This window comes from Quercus suber, unplaced genomic scaffold, assembly GCF_002906115.3.
Source record: "Quercus suber isolate HL8 unplaced genomic scaffold, Cork oak 2.0 scaffold_286, whole genome shotgun sequence".
NCBI classification, from domain to species: Eukaryota; Viridiplantae; Streptophyta; class Magnoliopsida; order Fagales; family Fagaceae; genus Quercus; species Quercus suber.
The window spans coordinates 31,899-50,050 of NW_027069742.1; the positions used below are offsets into that span (position 1 = coordinate 31,899).

General features: G+C 35.2%; 2 protein-coding genes and 2 pseudogenes across 2 annotated transcripts; 2 read left to right on the forward strand and 2 right to left on the reverse strand.

The window, feature by feature from the left end:
* Nucleotides 1-588: 588 nt before the first annotated feature.
* On the reverse strand, nt 589-1,702 carry LOC112035068 (F-box protein CPR1-like). Its single transcript, XM_024067906.1, has 2 exons — nt 1,626-1,702; nt 589-1,348 (listed from the first exon to the last, which is right to left on the reverse strand). Exons 1-2 carry the CDS (start codon nt 1,700-1,702, stop codon nt 589-591), a joined length of 837 nt encoding a protein of 278 aa, XP_023923674.1.
* A 3,436-nt stretch (nt 1,703-5,138) lies between these two features.
* On the reverse strand, nt 5,139-7,659 carry LOC112011882 (myrcene synthase, chloroplastic). Its single transcript, XM_065781994.1, has 6 exons — nt 7,611-7,659; nt 6,662-7,037; nt 6,195-6,413; nt 5,967-6,105; nt 5,607-5,855; nt 5,139-5,493 (listed from the first exon to the last, which is right to left on the reverse strand). The coding sequence occupies exons 1-6, from the start codon at nt 7,657-7,659 to the stop codon at nt 5,149-5,151; spliced, it is 1,377 nt and encodes a 458-aa protein (XP_065638066.1). The 3' UTR covers nt 5,139-5,148.
* Nucleotides 7,660-12,891: 5,232 nt separating this feature from the next.
* LOC136061065 (G-type lectin S-receptor-like serine/threonine-protein kinase RKS1) lies at nt 12,892-14,234 on the forward strand (annotated as a pseudogene).
* Nucleotides 14,235-15,991: 1,757 nt separating this feature from the next.
* Nucleotides 15,992-17,568, forward strand: LOC111986116 (G-type lectin S-receptor-like serine/threonine-protein kinase RKS1; annotated as a pseudogene).
* The last annotated feature ends 584 nt before the right edge of the window (nt 17,569-18,152 follow it).

Consider the following 18,152-nt stretch of genomic DNA (forward strand, 5'->3'; position numbering starts at 1 on the left):
TAAAATAATTTTTAAATGTGTGAATAGTATTGTAGGACTAATTTTTAATATTTTTAACCTGAAGAAATGATATGTCTATAACATTTTTACAACATTTTTACAACAAATCCTAAGTGGCAGGTTGTTACTGGTTGTTATTATTAGGAAAAAAAAGTAATCTTAGTGTTAGTTTCAAATTTGAACCAATAATAACTAACCACTTGTGATTTATTATAAAAATAGTGTAAAAATATTGCAAAATTCTTTTAACCTGTAAACAATGCAAAATAGTGCATAAACCGTGTTCAAAAGTATATGAATAGTACTCTTGTCCCCTAAAGAGGGAAAAAAAAAGAAGTAAAATGCAAAACGTGGATTTCATCCGGATCCAAACACTTACTAAATTACCTATAAAAAAAAGTCAAAAAAAATTATGACCACTCTTTATATCCATTCAAGAACAAATTAAATCCAAAAGCCATGTATTGAGGTTTGAAACTTAACATTTAAGTATAGCAACACAAAAATATCTAGTATATACCAAGAATAAAATAGAATTTAGGAATGTAAATGCTGAAATTTTGAGTTGAATTCTTGAATCGAGCCTTTTTACTTGCACTTTCTCTTCTTGCTCACTTTCCGCTTGGAAAATGCATCATTTGGTTTGTCAAGCAAGAAAAGATTCTCCACATAATTATCAGCAGAAGAATAACCTGGGCTTCTATAATACCCCAAATTCTTCACTCGTTGGCTCTCAAGGTCATATGAACAGAGCTCCCAACCACCTGATAGTTCGTACTGCACTAATAAATGACCATTCTTCCGGAAACCTAACACTCTACAGAATTGCGTTTTGAGGTCAATCGTGAACAGTTCAGTCCAAGAATCAACAACGCCATACTCTTTCATCCCTAAAACAGAACAACGCTCGCCCATATACTCGTGGCATATTAGAGAAAGCAATCCCTTGAATACCAAGATAACAATATCAGCCTCAAATTTGAAATTACCATTTGGCAAGGATATCACGCGGAAAACCTCATCACCCAAATCAAATGACAAAAGTATTGAACCGAGGGCATCAAACCGATCTGCAGCAAAACAAACAGCTCCATTTAAAGAAACTGCTGTTGATAGGAAATCATCCCTGATATAAACCCAAGGCGGATACGAGTCCCCACCACTCGTTATTCTCCAAGATCCCTCGTTAACAGAGTAAACCTCAACCACAGGTTTTTTGGTGCTAAGATATTTATATTGAAATGCAATTCTCACCAGCTTATAATCATTGGTACTCGAATCAAATCCAAACGCTAGATCAGATGCAAAGTCGTCCGTAACGGAAGGGTTGGGAAGGGCAATAAATTTTCTAATACAGGGATTCCAAACAATATAGCGGCCTGGACCACATGATTCATAAAGGCAAAACAATCCATTAACGTAACCGACTAATTTAAAATTGCGACCAAAACTATTCAGAAACTCAAGTTCTTGAATTTGTTCAGATGACAAGTCATTATTGTCATTGACATCCGAATACTTAACAATTAATTTGTTGGAATTGGAGTGTGATCGAGTGAGACTGGAATTGATGAAGGCAGGACTTGTGAGTTGTGATTAGAGAGTTCCATGATTTGGATACGTACCTGAATCGGATTAGGGATTTCACGGGTAGTCTATGCAGGATGTCCAGCAACACATCGCGCGGCGGATACTCCGTCATTCCGTATCTTTCTTTTTTCTCTTTTTTTCTCGGCTTTACCGAATTTAGAGTGTCGAGAAAATTTTCAATTTGAAGCACTTGTTGTGTGCCATGTGGGTTGTTGTGCATGTGGCTTTTATTTGGATTGCTAAAGTCGGTTTGGCTTTATCCTAGTGATAGTAGAAAACAACTTGGTTTTGGTTTCGTGCACAGTAATATAGGAATTCAAGTCCTAGTTCGTTTAGTACTTCTGTTACATATATATATATATATATATATTAGACTAGTGCAAATACAATAGGTTGCTTTATTATTTGTGTGAAAGAGTTAATGATGTATTTAGGGCTTGGGTATTGTGAGAGTACTTGTGTGCTACTATTGTAATCTCCTTATTTTATTGTAGAACTTTCTTTGTTGCGCCTATGGATGCAGGCAAGTGTCGAACCATGTAAATCCTTATGTCTATTATTTTCTTCTCTCTTCTTTAATCTTGCGTTTAGTGGGCGTATTTTCACAATAGTCTTGTGACAGACAATTAAATTTCACTGACAAAAATTATATTTTTTTCCTTAAAAAAATTTGAAATAGTATGTGTGTTGTAGGCAAGGTTTTCAAACCCGGACCGTTCATTGAACCATAAAAGGAAGAGGTTCAAGGTTGTTGAGGTTGAACCGGGTCGAACCGTGATGACGTCATAATTAATTTAATAATTAATTAAAGCCTAAATATAGATATTAAATTTATAAAACTAGCAAAATTGACTAATATGTCTATATATGTGAGGGAAATTTAATGATTTTCAAGCATATATTTAATAATTAAATAAGAAAGTTAATAAAATAAAATAATAACCATGAAAACATTAAAATTTATGATTAATTTTTGAAGTAAAGTTNATCCTCATCCATTCTTATTTCCTCGAAACTGGTAGTGAGCCTTTAGAGCCTAGAGTTTTTAACAGCTTTAGTGCCCTCGTAAGTGTTTTGAAGAATAGTCCATGCTTCCTTGGCATTGTCGGTGGAAAAGATCTTCTTGAATTCTTCATTTGTCACAGCACTAAACAGAGCATTCGGTGCTCTACTGTTAAAGTTGGCCGCTTTAATCTTGGCATCATCCCACGTTATAGGTCGCTCTTCAGGTTTCTTCCAACCTACTTCAACTGCCATTTAAGGACAACAAAAAGGTTCTCATGTGCAATTTCTAGTATGCATAGTTAGTACTATCAAATAAAGGAGGGATAATCAAGGATTGCCCACAATCTATAATAATAGGGGTCAATGGATCACCCAACAATGACTAAAACCTAATTAGAGTGTGCCCACTTTGATACCACTTGTTGGGTTAAGATAACTTGACCTCGGTTAATTAATTCAATTATCCAAGTTGATTGATTAAGTTCAATTGCATACAAAATGTGTAGGCACCAACAAATCACCAAAAATACTAAGTGCAGCAAAAAATAAATTAGACACGGTGATTTGTTGACAAATGGGGAAAACTTTTCAAGGCAAAAACCCCATCGAATGATTTTAAGGTCACCACTCCAAAGAATACACTAATCAACAATCAAGTGGTTACAAGTATAAAGAATGTTACCAACTAATCTGGCCTATCCAGAAATACCAACCTACAGTTAAACCTTTGTTCCAATACCCAATTAGATTTGATCTTATAGTAGCCTTCTTTCATTTGATGCACAAACCTCCAATTTGTGACTAACCCTTTGCACAGATTCTAGTACATGACTAACTCCAGCAACTTGAACAGATGTTATTAACTGTAAAGCTTTTTACTTCATTAACAATGAAGATTAAGAAGCACTTGGTTACAAAATCCTATGACTAACTCCAGCAACTTGAACAGATGTTATTAACTGCAAAGCTTTTTACTTCATTAACAATGAAGATTAAGAAGCACTTGGTTACAAAATCCTATGACTAACTCCAGCAACTTGAACAGATGTTATTAACTGCAAAGCTTTTTACTTCATTAACAATGAAGATTAAGAAGCACTTGGTTACAAAATCCTATGGCGTATAAACGCAATAGCTTCACATAGAGAAAATAAGTCTCTTGGTCTCTGTATCCGTGTGTGACGGCCTTTAAAATAATCTTTATATATGTCTAGGGTTGTGAGAAAAGAAACCCCAAACAAATATACAAGACTGGGCCGAATTTCAAATCTGAAAATTTTGAAATCGTAATTCTCGATATATTGAGCTGCTGTCGAGCTATCTATCGAGCTTCATATTAAATCTCAATAGCAGGCATTTGTTGAGCTATTTGTCGAGACTTAATGAACAGTTTTTCTTCACTTGTTTCTTGGACCAATCTTTATGTCTTTAATACTTGACTTGAACAACATGCTTCTTGAAGTACTAAACACATCTTAGATCTACCCAATTACAAATAAAGTGTATTTTGTCCAAGGATTTGCCAATTACAATAAATTATGACCCTAACATAGAATATTGTGTGTATGAACACCTGAGTAATATATAAAGCTGACATTAATAGACCCTGCTATTTATTGATAGAAATCTCAGTCGTACTTGATTTGATCAATAGTATCATTGTTATTGCTTATTCCTATGAATCAAAATCACACCTAGGGAAAAAAAGATTTAGCTCATGTTGATTATAAAAAAGCAATGACAGCAAATTTTGATGATTTTTATGAGGCACATATTGAAGCCTTGAAAAACAAAACGTAGAACTAGCATGCAATAAAAATGTAAAGGCTAAGACCTTTGTGGAAGGGGGCTTGGTCTGGAAATCATTCATACCTTTTGGATGGAATACATGTTTTATGCATGCACATTCATCTTTCTTTGAAACCAATTATTTTTTCCTTTTTAGTTAAACCATGTGTGATTTTCCATTTCGAAAATGGGATAATCTTTTATCAACGGGGTCAGAGGATGAATAGGTACACATTTTCACAACAAATCATAGGTGGTAAGTTGTTATTCGTTCTAATTTGAATCAACAGTTGAAATTATTTTTTTGTCTACCCATAACAACTAGTAATAATTTGCCACTTAAGATTTATTATGAAAGTATTGTAGAAGTAGCACTTCTCATTAATTAAACCTGTCAAAGATATTTCAATGCAATAATAGAATTTTCAATCTCTATCTTAAAACTTTAAAAGTCAACAATTCATATTTTTGCCTCCATATTTTAAGACCAACGTTTTCCAAAAGATAACATAATGATTTCACTGCTAAATTTCACAACATCCACAAAGATAATAAACCAACTAAACACTCAAATAACCCAAATAAACTAAATAAAGGATTTATTAACCACAACATGTTAGAAAACCAAACTCCTCCTTTATTTTGGGGGTCCATAGAAAACCTTAATCGGCCACCCGTTGTACAGATCCCTAATCCACTTATTAAATAAGATAACTCCCCCAAAACCAAAATCCATACTCATAAATAATGGTTTAAAGTCTTCACTTAATTGACGTTCAAGTTTGGTGTAGTATTTGAATTACCAGAAGACATCCCGGAGTGTGGAATAGGCTGAATGAGTAACGATAATATACTATCTTTAGTTTCTCTGTCTGCAACATCGAACCCATCTCCATATTGGTACATGAAATGACCCATCCTTACAAGGTTCATTGCAATTTCAATAAATGTTTGACAGAATGGAGAACTTGCAACTCTCTCTTCATTCAACTTCTTCCATGCTGTACTAATCAAAGACTTCACATACTCACGAGCGTCTTTTTCACTAGCACCAGTTTCATTCATGTAACATTGGATTGATTTTGGAACATCACCTCTTTTTAATTCATTCTAAGTTTCCAAAGAAAAAAGAAAAAGAAAAAGAAAACATTGTTAGGCTATGCTTGTGTGAAGTAGTTGAAAGCATTCTTAATGAAACTATTAGGATAGTGTGATTAGCATACCGCAGATGTTCCAAGATCATCTGTAAGTCGTAGAATCATTGATGACCAATAGAATATTTTGGGGTACTCTTCCAAGCAATCCAAGGCTTCCTTCGTTATTGGATTGGTGACCATAAAGTAAGCATGCATTAGTATAACTGGTGCTGCTATTGAAATCCACGCATTCTCAAGGTATACTTTAAGGCTTGGTATATATCCGTTGTAGTACCACTTGGCCTCCAACAAATAAGATTTACATAAATCTGACCACTGAAACAATTAAATAGGACCATGAATTAGAGGAATTAAAACCATCATGTATTTAGGAGAAAATGTTAACAATAAACAATGATGGATTTAGAAGTCAAATCAAGTCAATACCGCTTTTTTAAGGTATCGAATGATATGGAATCCTTGTTCCTTAAGGAGATCAAAAGCCATTTCATTAACAAAGTTGTAGACAATGAGGAAACATATCTTCATATAATCTGGAAGCTGATCCATTGCATTGATATCCCATCTGGAGTCACACAAAAAATGAAAGAGTAATTTTTTAGTTTTTATGTCAAAGGGGATGAGGCGTAATGCACTAATGTGATTTATACATACCTCTCAATGGCATCTGTGAAGAGCTTGAGTTCATCCAAAGTTCCATATACGTCATAAACATCATCTACTATCGTTATCAGTGAACCCACCCTTGTTAAATTTATCCTACAACAACCAAACTGAGGTTGATCTATCATACCAATTGACCAGAAGAAAAGCTCCATTAGCCTATCCCTTGCAAAAGTCAAATTTTCTCCAAGCCTAGTGTTCTTCCACCACCTTTTTATGGACAAAACAAGAAAATGTCAATTTTCTAAAATTAAAATTTAAGCTATAATAAACTTGATTATTTATTTTATGTTGCATGAGATTTGATTTTAATTTTAATATTCATCATTGTACACTTCAATAGTTCAATAGAGAATCTATATAGTCCTTCAAGGGTTGTCAATAACTAAGTAATTAACGTATTGATTATATGTCAGATGAAACTCAACTTAATGTGAGAAGTAATAAGTTTTTTTAACCTTGACACTTGTTTTAGATCTTCTTGGTGGATTGGTTGCACCATGTTGAAATCCATTTCTGCAAGCATAAGTAAGATAGGGTTCATGTCTTCTCTACTCCTATATTTATCAATAAACCGCCTTGTTTCAAACTTTATTACTCTCCAATGCAGTGGAAGCTCCAAGGCATAAGTCACCATAGCAGAAAGAGTTTTATCTTTATTCTGCTTAACATATTCTTGGAGGTGCTTGGTTGCGAAATTTCTCAATTCCTCCAACATATTCTCACTTTCTGTCAAAAGGAATGATGCTTCATACAAGGATAGTATACCCTTGGTTTCCTCACAAAGGCATGCCTTGAATTTCCCTCTCTCATCCTTGAAAATATTGAAAACTCCTGCAATGACCAACGCAATAATTATTAATTATATTATGGTAGTATGTACACTGTCAAATCCAAAAATAAACTCTTTACCTAAATGTACTCTTTCCATTTTAGGTGAACTCGCCGCGATTTCGCGCGTTATGCATGATAATTATTTTTATAGTGGTTTTATTAATTTTTTTTTTAACAATTTAAACTAATCTAATAATGAGTAATGTATTTCGTAATTATATTTTTATTTGTTAAAGGAAACAATCATAAATGTAATATAGGAACAATCCAAAATACCAAAAAAACGTAAACTAAAAAAAATTTAATAAAACTTAATAATTATTAATTGAACCAATATTAGGATAAAATTTTGATTTATAAGAAAAGTTCCCACCTAATGCTTTAGCATTAGTTTACCTTACAAAATACTTCACAATAAATTATTTATTACAATCTTTACTCACTTATGGCAGGAACCTTTTGAATACTTTTCCCATTGAGCACACCTACTAGGAAGCCAAGATTCTCTATGCAAGTAATGTTGCTTTTTCTCTTATTTCAAAATCCACTGCCTATGGTGGATCAACTCTATACCTTCGATAATGAGGCTCTGGAATCTAACAGCTACATAAGGAGACGACATCGTTTTTGAAACAAAACCTTTTTTTTTTTTTTGAGAAACAGGTGCAATACATTTAAATGGCTTTTATTAAATGTTATTGTTTGTATCGGTTGATATCATGTGGATTGAGGACATGTCACTGTTTCATTTGAAAATAAATAAGGACCGAACTAGACCGAATGGGACCGAACACACTCACAATCTCACCCTCTCCATCTCTCTCATTCATCACTGTTGCTCTGAGAGCCTCGATGCTGTGAAAGTCAGCATGGGTCCTAAGTTATTCTATAGCTACTTAATCACGCCATTCGTTAATTCATATTTCTTACTATTGTTTATTGCTTGAGATCTGCTGGAGATATTTATGATTTTCCTTTTTTGACTGTTTGTGTTACTGAGTGTGATTGCCATTTTTTTTTTTTTTTAGTTATTCTTACTTTACATGTCCGTTTACAATGTATGGAAATTACTGCAAATATTATGCTTCCTATCCACCAAATATCAAACTTTAAAATTAATGACCCGTGTGGTTTTTCCCTATTTGTCCTATTTTAAACTACTTCAAGACATGGGTGTCAACCTTTTCTTTTTGGATAAAAGCAACCATTTAGTGAAAGCCATAGTCTGTACTAATTTGTAAATGCCATAGTCAACTAGGAATACGTATCAAAGCCAAAAGGAAAAGGTAGCTGCAGTGAAGCATAAGGAAGTTGCAGTGAAGCAACTTGGAGATTCAACTAAGGCAGCTAAGGAATTAATTGCAGAACAAGTAGAGTTGAAGTCATCCAAGCAATTTGAACAAGAACAGCATTCAGGGACTCAAGCTTCAAGTTGCCAAGTGAAGAAAATGAAGTTACTGCATAAACGGCAGTGTAGCATTTGTTCTTTAAATGAAAGTTGTGCTTAACGGCCTGTAGTTTAACTTTTAGAGTTAGTTAGCCTTTATTTCACGCGTGTAGCTGATGTAGGACACAATTTACTATTTAATTATTGTAATTTATTATTTTTGGTATTTTTATGTAAAAAACGTTATTTTAAGTTTAGGTGATTTATTTCCTTGTTTTTTGGAGCATTTAATGCTTTTTAGGTCAAATTTGATTCCTGTTATGGTTAGGTATCAATTAGGAGTTATTTTAGATTATATTTTCTTGTTTGTCAAGTTTTAAGGAGCCCTTAAATAGGCCCCTAAGTCTGTAAACGTTTTTCATAGTTTATTATTAATAAAAATTCAGACTTGTGTCTATTGTATTCTCTGGTAAATTCCAGACCTATCACCTTGTGGATTCAAGGAACCCCTCGTGGACTCGAGGTTTACTACCCAGGAACTAACAGTTTAGTTTCTGTCCATCAAAGAGAGCATCGTGTGTGCTCTTCTTTAGGCTTCCGCGACATCAGTTGGTATCAGAGCCTTGACTTATCTTGGTCTGATGGCTAACCGGCGAGACGGTGACCACCACAACAATGACGATGGTAACGACGTCAACAACCCAGTCCTCACTAAGGCTGAGTTCCTTGATTTTCGTGATGAAAATCAACAATTTCGTGATGAAAATCAACAATTTCATGAAAAGAGTCAGAAAATTATGGGTGAAATCCAGCAAAAGATTGCTACTCTTCTTGCTAGGAAATCATCTTGCAACAACAATGTTCGATATATTCAAAGACGCACTCCTAACTACAAGAAAATTTCATTCTTTGACGGGGATATGTGTAAAATGGACTTTATTAACTGGCTTCTTGATTTAGAAGAGTATTTTAATAATCAACAATTTCATGAAAAGAGTCAGAAAATTATGGGTGAAATCCAGCAAAAGATTGCTACTCTTCTTGCTAGGAAATCATCTTGCAACAACAATGTTCGATATATTCAAAGACGCACTCCTAACTACAAGAAAATTTCATTCTTTGACGGGGATATGTGTAAAATGGACTTTATTAACTGGCTTCTTGATTTAGAAGAGTATTTTAATTTTTGGAAGATTTGTGATGAAGAAAAGGTGCGGCTTGCATCTAATAAATTAGACAATGAAGCAGAGGAATGGTGGGAAGACATTCAAATTCATAGAAAGCGGCGAGGTAAGCATCCAATCTGCTCTTGGCAAAGAATGAAAAAAGTACTAATTGACTTATGGTTTCCTAATGACTATTATGATATACTAGATTATACAAGTGTTGATTATAAATTTGTATATTCATATGAAAATCAATATGTTCACAACATGAAGGGTCAAAACCAAAATTATCACAGCCAAGTCCATGTATCTAGTAAAGGAAAGAGTTTGAGGGTTGAGAAGAAGCAACCTATTTCTAGAGAAACTTTTGAAGTGGTTAAAAAAGGTCAAGACTTACAACAAGTTGTTGAATTGAAACTTAAAAAGAAGATTGAGTTGATTGTGGAAGATCACAGAAATCAAGAGATTGTAAATATTGAGAATATTGTGGAAGATCCACTTGAGTTCAAAGGTGAGGACGAGTCCATCTCCCACAACCCCCAGGTTCTGATTGATTTATTGAAGACGACTACACAATATGTTGATTTTCTTGGAGTAGAAAATTTTAATTTCATTATCAACCCATTTTTGATTGATGTTGCAAATAAATTGAAAGTAGATGAGAAGAAATTTTACATTTTATGAAGAATTCAAGTTTCAGAGCCTAATCAAGTTATTAAAGCATTCAAAGTATTTGTTCTCTTGGCATGGAAGATTTCAGATTTCAAAGATGAACTCGAGGTCGAGTTTGTTTCAAGTGGAGGGGTCTGATGTAGGACACAATTTACTATTTAATTATTGTAATTTAATATTTTTGGTATTTTTATGTAAAAAACGTTGTTTTAGGTTTAGGTGATTTATTTCCTTGTTTTTAGGTGCATTTAATGCTTTTTAGGTCAAATTTGATTCTTGTTATGGTTAGGTATCAATTAGGAGTTATTTTAGATTATATTTTCTTGTCAGTTAAGTTTTAAGGAGCCCTTAAATAGGCCCTTAAGTCTGTAAACGTTTTTCATAGTTTATAATCAATAAAAATTCAGACTTGTGTCTTTTGTGTTTTCTGGTGGATTCCAGACCTATCACCTTGTAGATTCAAGGAACCCCTCGTGGATTCGAGTTTTACTACCTAGGAACTAACAGTTTAGTTTCTGCCCATCAAAGAAAGCATCGTGTGTGCTTCTCTTCAGGCTTCCGCGACATCAGTTGGTATCAGAGCCTTGACTTACCCTGGTCTGATTGCTAACCGACGAGACGGTAACCACCACCACAACAACGACGAATAACTTAGCGAGTATTACGTGACGTACAACAAGCACTCACAAATATCTACGCTAGGATGGCGCCATTGAAGAATGGAAACAATAGGGATAACTGCAGCGGAGACATAACTCACGGGCAACCTATTGGTAAGCAAATTTCATATAGGCCTTATAAGAGAATTGCAAGTTTTAATGGTTATTTTTTAAAAGAAGATTTTCTTGATTGGTTACTTGATCTAGAGGATTTATTTGACTATGAGAATATTTGTTATGAGAGAAAAGTTGGACTTGCTTTGTATAAACTTAGTAAGTATGCCTTACGTTGGTGGGAACAAGTACAATCTGATAGAATTCGACAAGGTAAAGATAAAATTAGATCGTGGCCAAGGATGAAAAAGATGCTTGCTATCAAATTTTATCCTTTGGATTGTGAAGAAATCTTGTCATATACAATACAAGATTATTATTGGCCAAGAAGTTCATACTTGAATTATTTTGAAGAGCCAAATATTCCACCGTTAAAGGAAGAATTATATGTTAAAGAAAATATTGTTCTTGAAGAATATGGAGAAGTCAAAGAAGAAAATATAGATATTTCTAAGGAAATTAATGAAGGCCTTGTTATAGAAGAAGAACCTAAAATCAAGATTGTGGAGGAGATTAATGAGGACCCCATTATAGAGAAAGATCTTGAGGTTGAGATAGTAGAGACCATTAAAGAAGAAATTATAGAGGAAGTTGTCAACGATCTCGATGAAATCAAGTTAGATGATTGCAACATTCAAACTTCTATTATTTTATTGGAAGACACCGAAACAAAGTTTATTGATTTTATTGTGGTGGAAAGATTTGATTTGATCATTGACTCTTATGTGGTGAATATTGTCAATTACATGAAGATCAAGGGAGAAGAAGTTCAAGTTGCCCAATTAATGACTTTCAAGTTTGGCAAGAAGACAAAGAAGATGAAGTATTCAACATATTTGTTCTCTTGGCATGGGAGATTTCAGATTTCAAAGATGAACTCGAGGACGAGTTTGTTTCAAGTGGAGGGGCCTGATGTAGGACACAATTTACTATTTAATTATTGTAATTTATTATTTTTGGTATTTTTATGTAAAAAACGTTATTTTAATTTTAGGTGATTTATTTCCTTGTTTTTTGGAGCATTTAATGCTTTTTAGGTCAAATTTGATTCCTGTTATGGTTAGGTATCAATTAGGAGTTATTTTAGATTATATTTTCTTGTTTGTCAAGTTTTAAGGAGCCCTTAAATAGGCCCCTAAGTCTGTAAACGTTTTTCATAGTTTATTATCAATAAAAATTCAGACTTGTGTCTATTGTATTCTCTGGTAAATTCCAGACCTATCACCTTGTGGATTCAAGGAACCCCTCGTGGACTCGAGGTTTACTACCCAGGAACTAACAGTTTAGTTTCTGTCCATCAAAGAGAGCATCGTGTGTGCTCTTCTTTAGGCTTCCGCGACATCAGTAGCAGTTAGTTATTACCGTGACAGCCAGGATTAGTTGTTAAGTCAGTTACAGAGTATGTATTTTAGCTTTGTATATATATAGTTTTCATCATCAATCAATGAAATCAAGAAATCAGTTTTTACCAAATTGATATTTCTCACAATACGTTGACTTATGAAAGCCACCGAGCGCCACAAACTTCATTGCAAGCAAGGGTGGCCTATTGCGGCTGAATTAATACATTCTCTCCTTCCCTCCTCGATGTTGTGAAAGTCTAGCATGGGTCCTAAGGTATTCTTTAATTCATATTTCTTACTTTTGTTTATCGCTTTAGTACTGCAGTAGATATTTCATATTTGTGATTTTCCTTTTTGTCTGTTTGTGTTAGCGTGATTGTCATTTTTTATTATTACAAATTGTTCTGATTTTTTTTAATAGACTGTGACTTCAGCTCTTGGTCATCAAAACACCAACTCCATTATTGAATAAAGACTTTTGAATCATTGGTTGATAAAAAAGTAAAAATGGTTGTTGTATAAAGTTCTCTCTCTGTCTTTTCACTTTTGGTAGGGAGACTTCATAATCCTCAATCAAACCACATATCAATATATTTTTCCCCCAAAAAATGGTCATGTCTTTGATTCTGAGCATTCTTTTCTTCATAGCTCTTCACTGGACACCTTAACACCAGACCAATTCATCAAGGATGACCAATCTTTGGTTTCCAATGAAAATAATATGGTTTGTCAAAGTGACAAAACAAACTGTTGTGTGGGTTGCAAACAGGAATGATCCTATCAATGATCCCTCTGGAGTTCTCTCCATCAACCAGTTTGGAAACCTTGTCCTCCATGACAGTTTTAACCGTCTTCTTTGGTCTACAAATGTTTCTGTCCAGGGGACAACCTCCTGTGTTGCTCAGCTTCAAGATTCAGGAAATCTGGTATTGATCCAGGGCAGTAACAAAAAGGTGTTATGGCAAAGCTTTGATCATCCTACAGACTGCTTCCAAACATGAGGTTTGGGTTGAATTGAATAATTGCGCTAGACAGGTTCTTGACATCTGGGAAGTCACAAGATGACCCTGGAACTGGGGACTACTTTATAAGATGAATCCTACTTGTGGCTCTCCACAAGTCGCCTTGTATAAGGGTTCGACCCTGTATTGGCGGTTAGATCCATGGCCATGGCTAACATCACCGCCATCTTCATCAACAAGTGTCTCAACAATGGGTTTTAAGATTGATTTTGTTAACAACAAAGATGAGGTATCTTACGCCTACTTTTTTGATGACCCCTCCATTATTTCTAGAGTAGTGATTGACAACTCAGGATTGCTCCAGAAACTTATGTGGAATGATGGTGATCTTCAATGGAAGGAATTCTAGTCAGCACCTAAATACCGGTGTGACAACTATGGACACTGTGGTGCGTATAGAAAATGTGGTCCGCAGTCTAGTGACGATGTTAATAAGTTTGAGTGTACGTGTTTGCCAGGGTATGAACTCAAGTCTCCAAAGGATTGGTATCACAGAGATGGTTCTGAGGGTTGTGTGAGGAAGAAGTTGGGGTTGTCGATGTGTGGGAGTGGAGAAGTGTTTGTGAAGGTGACACGTTTGAAGGGTGCTGATTCATTTAATGCAGCTTGGATGGACATGAGCATGAGTAGCTCAGAATGCAAGCAGGCATGCTTGAATAATTGTTAGAGATATATATTAGACATATTAGCCCAATGTAATAGGCCTAAGCCCATTCTTGCTTGTACTAGTAGTCTAGGGTTTAGTCGCCTATATATACTCATGTTAGGGTTCATTGTAACACAGGTTATTGTATTACACTCTTATATAATAAAGATGTAGCTCTTAAGGGATTCCTCCGTGGATGTAGGCCGTCAAGACTGAACCACGTAACCCTCGTGTTCTCAGTGTTCCTATTCTATGCTTCACATTTCGCATCCACTCTAGCATACACAACATGGTATCACACATTGCGTTTGTTAATAATATTGTCCATTTAACATGGTATCAGAGCTAATATTTATCATGGTATCAGAGCCAAACTTCGTTCTTAGCATCAAACAAACATCTCTACACAACAAAGAAGATTCATAAATGCATAGCACAGATTCACAATGCCCCCGCTTAGCTTCAAATCCAGACCCCACGGCATCATGCAGCCGCCATGGCTCACTGTTGTGTCTAGATCCTCAAGCCCAAGCAATCTGAGCCTTTCCTTATCAAATTTGTGCAAATCAAGACTTTGCCTGAAGAAATCAACCCCATATACGTGCTCCTCGGCCTCTTGTGAGGAAAATCCAGAACTCCGGTCACCAGAAACCCAGCCACGCGCCACCACGCGCTGCAGCTGGCTCCGGAAAATACCTACACACCGCCACAAATCTCGAATCTCGGATAGGATTGAGACCACACACGCCAGTCTGTCGGACTCGTGGCCTGCCGATCTGCAAAACTCGAGAAGTACGGCCATTATCTCGCTTACACGCGCCTACACGCGCCGTCATACTTCTGTATCTATGCCATGCGCCGGTGTACTTCGCACGTGCCAGTCACACGCCGATTACTGTGATGATGTCATCATGACGTCAGCAAATGCCACGTCAGCCCTAACTATGTCATCAGCCACGCAGCTCACCGCGTCAGCAGTGTTGCCTCGTCAGCCCACGTCACCTTGCTGACTGTTGACCCGGACCACTCAGATCTGACCAATGAGCTCTGACCGTTGACTTTGACTTTGACTTTGACTTTGACATTTTGCGTTGACCTTTGACCAAAAGTCAAAATTTCCGAAAGGACCTATCTTGCTTAGTTTTTTGCGTAGATTCCAATTTTGGACTCCGTTTCTTCATTTGGAGCTTCGAAATTGGTCAATTGGCACATTCTTCATTGTGGTTTCTTCAAAGGCATTCTTCAAGGCATCTTCAAGTGATCTTCTCATGCTTATCCAACCTCAAGCCTTCATCAAGCTTCCGCCTTGAGTTTGAGGGAGGGTGTTAGAGATATATATTAGACATATTAGCCCAATGTAATAGGCCTAAGCCCATTCTTGCTTGTACTAGTAGTCTAGGGTTTAGTCGCCTATATATACTCATGTTAGGGTTTATTGTAACACAGATTATTGTACTACACTCTTATATAATAAAGATGTAGCCCTTAAGGGATTTCTCCGTGGATGTAGGCCATCAAAGTTGAACCACGTAACCCTCGTGTTCTCAGTGTTCCTATTCTATGCTTCACCTTCCGCATCCACTCTAGCATACACAACATGGTATCACACATTGCGTTTGCTAATAATATTGTCCATTTAACATGGTATCAGAGCTAATATTTAACAGTGCACAGCTTTTATCAGCATGAATATTGACGGGATGGGGACCCATTGCTTGGCATGGTATGGTGAATTGATGGATATGTGGAGTATTCATATGAAGTGTGGGATCTAAATGTGCGTGTTGATGCAAAGGAGTTAGGTAGCCTTCTCTGGTTGCAAGAATTTTTTTTTTTTTTGTAAACTTTCACTTCTGCTTATCTCAGTTCTTGGATCGTGGACTCACCGTTTGTTTCTTTGTTTTATGTTTTTTTTTTTTTTTTTGGTTCATCTACTTACACTAGGATGTCCAGAGGTTTTCTTGGCAATAAGAGGAAACTAGTTATTACAATATTGTTTGTTGCTGTGACATTGTTTCTGGCATCCTTGGTAGCCTTTACATGGCTAATGAAGAAGAGGAAAAAAAAAGGTAACAAAATTGCTTCCACTGATTTCTCTTTGGAGGGTAATGAGCTTAAGGACAGTAGTAGACATCCAGATTTGTTGATTTTTTATCGAAGTTGCATAGTTGCTGCTACTGACAATTTCTCTCTGGCCAACAAACTTGGGCAAGGTGGTTTTGGCTCTGTTTTTAAGGCACAGTTAAAATTTATAATGACTCCCCTCCCCACCCCCCCCCCCCTCTTTCCTAACTTTTTGAAATTCATGGGGGAAGACATAATAGGCATTGAACTCAATTGCTTAAAACTAATAGTTATGACTTACTATTATGCTTAATTTTGAATCATGAATTCAGGGTCAATTATCTAACGGACAACTGATAGTTGTAAAAAGGCTAATTTTGTCAAGCTTTTTGGTTGTTGCATTCAAGACGAAGAAAAGATGTTGATTTATGAGTACATGCCCAACAAAAGCTTGGACTCCTTCATTTTTCGTACGACTTCTTTCTAAAGATCTATTGCATTCATTGAGCTTATTTTCCTTTATTATATAAGTTCAAAGAATAATTTTGAAATACATAAAACAACGTATTTTGAGTACACTAGAGAAAATTTTTGTTGTAGATCAAACAAGAAGTTCATTGTTGAATTGGAGGAAATGCTTTGAAATCATCATTGAGATTGCGCGTGGGATTTTGTATCTTCATCAAGATTCAAGATTAAGAATTATTCATAGGGATCTTAAAACCAGCAATGTTTTATTAGACATTGAGCTAGACCCCAAAATTTCAGATTTTGGGATAGCCCATATATTCAAAGGGGATCAAATTCAAGATGAGACAACTAGAGTTGTTAGAACATAGTAAGTATCAAACAAACACATTCTAGTCTTTACAAAAATAATGGCATACACAAAGTTAAACATTATCTTTAACATTGTTCACATGCAGTGGCTATATATCACTGGAGTATGTAATTTTTGGGAAATTTTCAACCAAATCAGATGTCTTTAGTTTTGGTGTCATATTGTTGGAGATCATAAGTGGCAAGAGGAACAATAATTCTTATTAGAATCACCCTTCCCAAACTTTAATAGGGCACGTAAGTAACAGAACACAACAATGTTTACCATTTGCTTTTATAATACAACCCTTATGGATAATGCTATGAACAACATAGGTCTAGGAACTGTGGAGAGAGGATAAAGCCTTGGATATAGTTGATTCATCAATAAATGAGACATTTGTTTCCCATGAAGTCTTGAGATGCATTCAAATTGGGCTCTTATGTGTGCAAGAAAATGCAATAGATCAACCAACAATGTTAGCAATTCTTCTCGTGCTGAGTAGTGAAACAACTCTTCCTTCTCCTAAACAACCTGCTTTTATTATTAAAAGACCTACCAATAATTTGGGATTAGTGAAAGGGGGAGAATTTTATTCTATAAATGACGTGACAATTACTAAGGTTGAAGCTTGCTAAAAAAGCTTCTAGTTAGCTGCATCTAAATGGCTTCTATAAGGATTTGTAAGACAATATAACATTTTAATCTTTTTGTAATAAAGAACATATGTAAGGTTGTGTTACTACTTATATTCTTACTATTAGGTTGAATGCATCTTAACTTGATTAGTGGGGTTCGAATTCTCCCTCCCTATTGTTGTAACTATCGAATTATTATAATAAAGAAAAAAAGAAAATCAAAACTTGGTCATTGCCATAAGATTCAATAATTGAGACGCGGACTACTTTTCTATTTGTTTTCTCCTAGTTTAGCTCCTGTATGTAAAGTGAAAATAATAGATGAAATGAAAATAATAATAATAATAATAATAATAATAAAAAATTATTCTCTTTTTTTACCAAGTGATCCAAAAGTAAGATATAATTGTGTAGGGTCTCATCCTTCGTGATTAAATTTAATAGCTCCACAAAAGTAGCTCAATTTAGTTTTGTACATCTCATAAACACAGGATTGAATAAAAAATTCAAAGAAAAGATTGAAATGATTAGGTTATTCTCTTTGATTGTTTGAAATGAAATTTCTTCTTCTTCTTCACTCTTTT